Here is a 9105-nt window from a genome sequence, read left to right on the forward strand (position 1 = left end):
GAGTTAGTGGGGAAAGGAGGAGTCTGAAGAAGACACACTGGTGGACAGGGGAGAGCTGGTAAGGAGCAGTTAGCTGGGCAAAGAGGAAGGAGAGGGCCCTCGGGGGGAAGGAACCGCCAATGCAAAGGCCCTGGGGTTGGAATGCTCTGGCCTATGGAATACTGAGGGCTGGAGGGAGCCAACAGCTGGAAATGATATCAAAGACTTGCTGGGCCTGGTGGGAGGGGGCGGGGTTCCTAGGAAGGGGGGTTGGGTAGAGGGTGAAATAGAGAAGAATGAGAAAAAGAGGGGTGAGAACTAGGAAGAGGGGGAGAGGGAAATGGAAGATAGCCAGGTGGAGATGAAGGGGCAAGAGGATGGGCGGAGAGTGTGGGAACTAAGGTAAGTCTTTTCTATCAAAGCAAGCCTTGGTTACTCCATTTTGTTCCTGTGTCCTCTGAGACACCCTCCTCCGAGCCCCACCCCCCTTCCCTCTTCTCCCAGTAACAATTTGTTTCAAATTAGCCAACTGAGAAGAATGTGCCCCCTGACCTGACCAATGGGAAGGAGACAGATAGACCACCTGCTTTAGGGATAAATAGGCGGGGTCTTCTTGGCACGCTTTTTGAGCATCCTGCCCTTCTGCAGAAGTCAAGAGCCTTGTCCAAATCTCCCCATGTTCGTGTGTCTCACGTTCAGACACTGACGATCCGAGCCAAGAGAGAGGGAGGAGGAGGGTTTGACTCAGACTGAAGGGGAGTCAGGGACCCGTGTAACCGCAGCTGGATCTGAGTCACATTGTAAGATCGCCCCCTGGTGGCCTAATGGAGAACTGGCAGGGAGACAGGGCCGGTCCACCTCTGCTTCTACCCTCTCTCTGGCCCTCTCACAGTCATGAAAAGTGTGGCAACCTGAGCCAGGCCAACCTCAGTTGCTCGAATAGCCTCTCGTCTTCTAGCCTCAGTTTCTCCATTAACAGAATGGGGACAAAATGCCCCCAGACCCTTGCCAAGCTAACTTCTGTACACATGGGTACTCACTCTGCAGATGTGCTGAGGTGATAGCCATAGAGTCCTATGGGCAGGACCTACTGTCATCTCCTCTTCTCAGAGGGGGAAACTGAGGCTCAGAGGGCAACAGGCGGGATGTAGAGACAAGACTGGAACCCAGGACCCCCAATCCTCCTCTGGGCTCGGTAGCCTGGGCTGGCCCCTGGCATGGGTCCAGCCCCTCCCAACAAACTCAAAGCCACAGCCGGGCGATGGCCAGGCTGGGCGGAACCGTGGGTGTCCCCGGTGCCTGAAGGTGCCAATTAAATGCTCGTGGCCGTCTGGGGCCAGAGCTCTGGACAGCGGCATGGCCGAGCCGGGGCCGGAGCCCAGGCTGGAGCCTGGGCGCGCCTGGCGGGTCTTCGCCCTGTGCGGGGCTGCTGTGTTCCTCGCAGTGGTGGCAGCCGGAGCAGCCTTGCTGGCCTGGAATCTGGCCGCCTCGGCCTCCCGGAGGCCTCACTGCCCAGAACCAGGGACCAACATCACAGAGCTGCCTGAGGACCTGGCACCTGAAGTCAAGGATCTGCAGCGCCAGCTGGCAGAGGCTGCCCAGCGTGAGGAGGCCCTGACCAGGCAGCTGAACCAGGCTGAGGGTGTTCGCCGGGAGCTGGAGGAGGCCTTAAAGGCTTGTGAGGGCCACCAGGTAAGTGGATTGGGTGAGGGGCTGAGGAATCCAGAATATGTGGGGACAGGGCACATACATCCTTGGGGTCCCCACCCCTGCCTTGGTTTTTCCCGCTCTTCATTCAAGGGAGGCAAATGCCAACTCCTACAATGCCAGTTCATCCTTGAGTCTACCTTCTGACCAAGAAGGCTCCACTGTCCTCTGCGATGTGCCAGATCAGTGGTGGAGGCTAGGGAAGCCCCAGACTCCTGAGCCCACCTGAGGAGGCCCTGTGCTAATCCTCCCCCCAGGTATCCACTTAACTCCCCCTCCCCAACAACCAGTGTCCAGCAGCCCTATTTTGAGAAGGGACATGTATGTCACCTGTAATTAGGAGGCTAAAGTTGTCCTCTTGGAGGAGGTACCAGCCAGGTCCTCCCTTTTCCTCTTGCCACCTCCTTCCAACTCTTTCTTAACCCTTCCCAGGCCTGGGCCTTGCAGAAAAGCACCCTTAAAAAGTCCCAGCCATTAATATTTATTTTTTTATTTTTTATTTTTTTTGTCTTTTTGCCTTTTAGGGCCGCACCCATGGCACATGGAAGTTCCCAGGCTAGGGGTCCAATTGGAGCTACAGCTGCCGGCCTACACCACAGCCACAGCAATGCCAGATCCTTAACCCACTGAGCAAGGCCAGGGATCGAACCTGCAATTTCATGGTTCCTAGTCAGATTTGTTTCTGCTGCGCCACGACAGGAACTCTCATTCAGATTTATTGAGTAACTGTACCTGTAACTACCTGTATCTCTGGGTACCAGGCCCAGCAGAGGTCTGAGCGGCGAGTGAATTTTAGAAATCAAAACAGACCCTTATGCCTCTCAGGCCTTGAGCAGCTTGCTCTGGGTTCAGATTCTGACCCTGCCCCTCAATGAAAGATTCTGAGGAAGCCAGGCGGGTAGTTTTGCAGAATGTCTCACAGAGGTGACTAAGTATACCCTAGCAACCCAACTGTCAACCACCACATTGACTTGTTTTGGTCTGAAACCCCAGTCTGCAAGTTTAGATACAGCTGGGATTGGAGCCAGAATCTGTCCCCAGAACTCAACTTTTTCTACCTCCCCTTGGCCTCGAGTTGGGGCCTGTGGACCAGGGCAGCAATCTCCTTCCAGGCAGGCACCTGTTACCACTCCATACCCCGGACTTCAGAGGCCACTTCTGTGTTTACAACTGCAGGACCTCAAAGGACACTCCAAATACAGCTCAAGGAACTCGGGTTCAGCTTCCCCTAGAAAGGGCGAGGTTGATTCACTCCTCCCCTCCTCCGTTCCCCCATCACTTCCCTCCCACTCCACAGAGTCGGCTTCAGACCCAACTGATGACACTGAAGACAGAGATGGACGAGGCCAAGGCACAGGAGACTCAGATGGGGGCTGAGAACGGGGCGCTGACAGGTGCGTTGGGGTGGCAAAGGGGTGGGCAGGGCTAGGGATGGGAGGAACCTACAAGGTTACTAGCTACGCAAATGACACACACACGGGTCAAACGTAATCCAATTGAACAAGAAAATTTGTGAAAGAAATGCACATAACATGCAAAGTTCATACAAATGTCTCAAAACAGTGCAAGTGGGAGTTCCCATCGTGGCTCAGTGGTTAATGAATCCGACTAGGAACCATGAGGTTGCGGGTTCAATCCCTGGCCTTGCTCAGTGGGTTAAGGATCCGGCATTGCCATGAGCTGTGGTGTAGGTTGCAGACACGGCTCGGATGCCACATTGCTGTGGCTCTGGTGTAGGCTGGTGGCTACAGCTCCGATTAGACTCCTAGCCTGGGAACCTCCATATGCCGTGGGAGCGGCTCTAGAAAAGACAAAAACAAAAACAAAAACAGTGCAAATGCCACAAAACATGCATACTCTGCGTTGGGACTCCCAAAAGCTATGAAAAGCTATGCAAAAGGCACGTGAAAGTCATGCAAACAGCACACAGACTTAAATAAAACAAATCACGCAATTAGTATGCAGACTATAAACCGGTGTGAGCGGGACGGGAGCCTGGTCTCCAGCCTGACCCGGCTCCCCGCACCCGCAGAAGCCCTGGCGCGCTGGGAGGCAGCAGCCACAGAGTCTGCGCAGCGGCTGGAGGAGGTGCAGCGGCGCGCAAGCGCGGCGGAGGCCGAGGGCGAAGCCTGCGCAGCCCGCGAGGCGGCGCTGCGGAAGCGATTGTGAGTGAGGGGTGGGCGAGTGGAGGGGGCGTGGCGTACCTTGTGGGCGGGGTCTTGGGGAGGGTCTTCATGAGGGTCCAGGTGTTAGAACCTAGGAGGAGGTGTGGGCTTTTTGGGGGCAGGAATCGCCACGTTGGGGCTGGCACTCTGGACACCTGGGTCCCAGGGGTCGGGCGCACCGGGGAGGGAGGGGAGCGGAAGTGAAAGTTGCAAGAAAAAGTTAATTTCGAGGGAGGGCCTGGGGGGCCTGGAGGCGGAGTTTCTGGGAGGAAGGCTGGGCGTCCCTGAGGAGGAGTCCCAAAACTGGCCAGGGATGGAGATCCTGGAGCATAATCCTGGAGCATACGCTCTCTGGAGAGTGGGGTTTTCAGGAGGGGCAGAAGAATGCCGGAGGGTCTCTGGGGACCTGGATTCAGGTGCTGACAGGCCCCTCCCCACTGCCCGGCAGTAACGCCCTGGAAACCCAGACGGGCCCCCAGCGCAGAGTGCCACACTCCCGGACCCGCTCGGGGTCCCGACCTCGGCCCAGCCCCCGCTCGCGCTCTCGTCCGGGAACCTCGGGGGGCTGCCGGCGGCCAGCGCGGCGCGCACGAGGGTGAGTCAGCCCTCAGCAGGATGAGGGCTCGAGGACAGGAGGACAGACACTGGGGGCCCTGCGGGGACAAGTGTAGAGGTGCCCACGCTGGATAAGGTGCTCAGTCGACAACCATCAACGCTCGACTTCTGACCCAGCAGCCGCCCTTAATGGAAACCGCGAGAAAGAAGACTCGACCCTCTCTCCCTGACCATCTAGTGCTTATTCTACAGACAGGGAAACTGAGGTCCATTTGGTCACCAGATGAGATAGTGCAGAGCTGGGACTTAATCCCCTCTAAGGACAGCGTTGCCCTCATCTCACAGACATGAGCACTTAGGGTCCAGCCTGGCCCAGGAGTGACCAGCAGGGGTCACTCCTCCTCTCTGGTCCTTACTCTACCTTGTCTTTAAAATGAGTGTTTGGAATCATGAGAACCAGCGGATTCTTGACACTAAAAGCTGACAAAGATGGCACAATGGGAAAACCAGAGACCTCCCTCACCCTACCACATAAGGAGGGTACAAAACTGCCAAATCAAATTGTATCAGAAAACCAAGTAACACATTTTTAAAATATGCCATAACAAAGAGACATGCCTGAGATGCAGAGATGACAATATTTGGAAGTCTGTTAATAAAATTCACCATACTGATGAATCAAATGAGAAAAATCTGAAAAGATCATCAAAGTAATTTCATGTAAGAGATTATATTGTATCTTTCTCTGTTTGACTTATTTCAGTCAACATAATACCCTCTAGATGTATCCATGTTGCTGCGAGTGAAAAGACTGCTTTTTTATGAGAATATTATGAATAATATTCCATTGTTTAAATATATAGCTATATACCATATATATATACTACATCTTTATCCATCCATCTATCAATGGACACTTAGGTTCTAATCCCCAGACCTTAATCAGAGTTTGCTGACTATTCTGATAATGTCCTTTATAACTAAAGAATATACTGGCCTATGAATTGCTGTCGGTTGTTTTTTTTTTTTTTTCTGCATCTATGGCATGTAGAAGTTCCCAAGTCAGGGATCAAACCTGAGCCACAGCAGCAACAAAGCCCGATACTTAACCCGCTGCACTGAAAGGGAAATCCCACAAGGAAAGACAGATCTAGATCATTCCTCGATCTGTCTTTATCTTTCATGAGATTGGCATTATTTTTGGAAAAGCCCAGGCCAGTCATTTTGTGGTGTTTGAGTCTGGCTTTTTTGCAATGTTGCCTCATGATTCATTTCAGGTTGGCACTTTTCACAGGAATGCCTCAGAAACAATTTAACTTAACAATATTATCTGCTGGTAGTATGACTGTATGTAGAAAACCCAGGAGAATTCATGGAAATTTTCCTATACCTAAACAAGGTAGAAAATCCTTTGGAAGAAAAGAAGGATCCATTTCAGATAGATTTTTATCCAGGAATAAACTACTTTTCTTATTATGTAAGGATCTTATCTAAATTAATTTTTCAAAAAATAATTCAGAGGGAGTTCCCTTTGTGGCTCAGTGGTTAACGAATCCGACTAGGATCCACGAGGATGCAGGTTCGTACCCTGGCCTCACTCAATGGGTTAAGGATCCGGCGTTGCCGTGAGCTGTGGTGTAGGTCGCAGATGCAGCTCGGATCCCACATTGCTGTGGCTGTGGCATAGGCCGGCGGCTGCAGCTCCAATTCAGCCTTTAACCTGGGAAGTTGCATATCCCGAAAGTACGGCCCTAAAAAGCAAAAACAAACAAACAAACAAAATTAAAAGTGCACCTACTGTTTGACCCATCCATCCCTCTCCAAGCAATTTTTCTGCAACCATATTTTTAAATTAAAAAAAAAAATTAGGAAATTCCATTGTGGCTCAGCAGGTTAAGAACCCGACTAGTCTCTGTGAGAATGCAAGTTCTATTCCTGGCCTCAATCAGTGGGTTGAGGATCTGGTGTTGCTGCAAGCTGCTGTGCGGTCACAGCTGCAGCTCCGATTCAACACTTAGCCCAGGAACTTCCATATGCTACAAGTGTGGCCCTAACAACAACAACAACAACAAAATAAACCTATAATCATATTTAAATCCATACAAAATGATGGACTAAATGCAATGGAGAATCCTTGGTTGAATCCTGGAAGAGAAAAACAGTGAGGAAATGAAATAAAGTTAAGAGTTTAGTTAATAGTAATACACTAAGATTAATTTCTTAGTTTTGGCAAATGAACCATGGTATATAAGACGTTAATGACAGAGGAAGCTGTGTGAGGGCTATTCAGAAACTCTGTATTATTTCTGTAAATTTTCTGTCATCTAAACTTATTCCAAAATAAAAAGTTTACATTTAGGAGTTCCCTGGTGGCCTAGTGGTTAAGGATTCAGTGTTGTCACTGTTGTGGCTCGGGTCACTGCTCTGATATAGGTTCGATCCCTGGCCCAGGAATTTCTACATTGCTCAGGTGTCGCCAAAAAAGAAAAGTTCACTTTTAAAAAGGGGTTGGGGAGTTCCTGTCGTGGCGCAGTGGTTAACGAATCTGACTAGGAACCATGAGGTTGCGCGTTCGATCCCTGCCCTTGCTCAGTGGGTTAAACGATCCGGCGTTGCCGTGAGCTGTGGTGTAGGTTGCAGACGCGGCTCGGATCCCGCGTTGCTGTGGCTCTGGCGTAGGCCGGTGGCTACAGCTCCGATTCAACCCCTAGCCTGGGAACCTCCATATGCCGCGGGAGCGGCCCAAGAAATAGCAACAACAACAACAAAACAACAACAACAAAAAAAAGACAAAAGACAAAAAAAAAATAAAAATAAAAATAAAAATAAAAAATAAAAAAGGCCCTTGTGTGACATGGAAAAAAAAAATTTTTTTTAAATAAAAAAATAAAAATAAAAAGGGGTTGGGAAGAGCTCCCATTGTGGCTCAGAGGTAATGTACCTGACTAGTATCCATGAGGATGCAGGTTCAGTCCCTGGCCTTGCTCAATGGGTTAAGGATCCAGTATTGCCATGAGCTGTGGTGTAGGTCACAGATGCAACTTGGATCCCAAGTTACTATGGCTGTGGCATAGGCTGGCAGCCGAAGCTCCAGTTTAACCCATAGCCCTGGAACTTCCATATGCTGCATGTAAGGCCCTAAAAACCAAATAAAATAAAATAAAAGAATAAAAGAATATAAAAGGGTGGGGAGAGGAGAAATGAAGATATTATCACATACTTGGTAATTGCTAAAAATTGGAAACAACCTCAATGTGCACCAACTGGGGACTATTTAAATGAGCTTCCATACATACATACCATGGAGTGCTATACTACTGTTTAAAAGGCCAGCACAGATCTTCCCTGAGAGGCAATAGTGTAAAAAGCAGGAGAGTGGGAGTTCCCGTCGTGGCTCAGTGGTTAACAATCCTACTAGGAACCATGAGGTTGCGGGTTTGATCCCTGGCCTCGCTCATTGGGTTAAGGATCCAGCATTGCCGTGAGCTGTGGTGTAGGTTGCAGACGCGGCTCGGATCCTGCGTTGCTGTGGCTCTGGCATAGGCTGGCGGCCACAGCTCCGATTAGACCCCTAGCCTGGGAACCTCCATATGCCGTGGGAGCGGCCCAAGAAATAGCAAAAAGACAAAAAAAAAAAAAAAAAATTTGGGACTGGGGGTGTAGTTCCCACTGTGGATCAGTGGGTTACAAACCTCACTAGTATCCATGAGGATATGGGTTCAATCCCAGGCCTCGCTCAGTGGGTTAAAGATCTGGCCCATTGCTGTGAACTATGGCATAGGTTGCAGATGTAGCTTGGATCTCAGATGTGGCTATGGTGTAGGCCAGCAGCTACAGCTCCAATTCAACCCCTAGCTTGGGAACTTCCATATGGTGTGGGTATGCCCTAAAAAAAAAAAAAAATGGGGGGACTGGGGGAAACATCCAGATATCTCTGAAGGAAACACTGGTCACAGCTGTGGAAAAGGAATTCTGGAAAAGGGTTCAGGGATCTGGGGATTGGCGACGGAAACATGTACCTCTGTATACTTTTGTAAAGTTTGCATTTTTCAACTCATGTGCATGTATTACCTTTAAAACAATTAAAATTTGTTTCAAAAAAATTCTGAAAGGTCCAGTGTAAAGAGGGGGGAACTGGAACCTTGAAACTCTGATCCCCTCTCAGCCGGTCCTGTTCAGTATCCTCCCACCTACTTTAGAGATGGCTTAGAAGTGCCTGGTCAGAGTCTTTACTGGGAGAGGGCCCACTTAGCCGGGCAGAATTGAGGGGCCCCCCACCAAATGAGGACGTGAGGCTGAGGGGCGGGATGACGGGCTAACCGCTTTGTTCCGTTTCTGGCCACCAGGAGCCGCCCCAACCTGTAGACCTAATTGCTGCTGGCTGAGGACACAGACCTTAAGGGGCTGGGAGGATGGCTCTGAGACACCCGCCCTACCCCCTGCCCACCACCCCCAACTCTGGCATAAACCCAGAAGAAAACAGGAAATGGCTTCTCCTTCTGGAGCCAGCTAAAGCTGGAAGACTGCCCTCCGCTTGTGTGGGGCCCCAGGGACTTGAGGCCCCTCACGGTGCAGCTATGGGGTCCAAGGCTGATCCACAGAAAGGGCTGGGCCCAGGGACCTAAAATATTATCATTATTATTCACTTATGCTACTAGCTTCACCTTGGCCCTACCTGCCGGAACCCTGAAGATCAGCT

The 9105-nt window shown here is 50.6% G+C and overlaps 1 protein-coding gene across 1 annotated transcript; it reads left to right on the forward strand.

The window, feature by feature from the left end:
- Positions 1 to 5413, forward strand: CCDC194 (coiled-coil domain containing 194). The gene is made up of 4 exons (XM_085012389.1): positions 1 to 1671; positions 2984 to 3080; positions 3719 to 3851; positions 4300 to 5413. Exons 1-4 carry the CDS (start codon positions 1336 to 1338, stop codon positions 4448 to 4450), a joined length of 717 nt encoding a protein of 238 aa, XP_084868515.1. The 5' UTR covers positions 1 to 1335; the 3' UTR covers positions 4451 to 5413.
- The last annotated feature ends 3692 nt before the right edge of the window (positions 5414 to 9105 follow it).

Source organism: Sus scrofa, chromosome 2, assembly GCF_054392235.1.
Source record: "Sus scrofa isolate SSC_HxYL_T2T_F1_AM1 chromosome 2, Sscrofa_HxYL_maternal_Yorkshire_Landrace_v2.0, whole genome shotgun sequence".
NCBI lineage: Eukaryota > Metazoa > Chordata > Mammalia > Artiodactyla > Suidae > Sus > Sus scrofa.

What these genes read in the sequence shown, in the direction of transcription:
- CCDC194 (XM_085012389.1), top strand. Translation starts at nt 1,336, where the DNA reads ATGGCCGAGCCGGGGCCGGAGCCCAGGCTGGAGCCTGGGCGCGCCTGG. An exon ending in AGGCTTGTGAGGGCCACCAG is followed by an intron (nt 1,672 to 2,983) that starts GTAAGTGGATTG and finishes CCCACTCCACAG; the next exon opens with AGTCGGCTTCAGACCCAACT. An exon ending in TGAGAACGGGGCGCTGACAG is followed by an intron (nt 3,081 to 3,718) that starts GTGCGTTGGGGT and finishes CCGCACCCGCAG; the next exon opens with AAGCCCTGGCGCGCTGGGAG.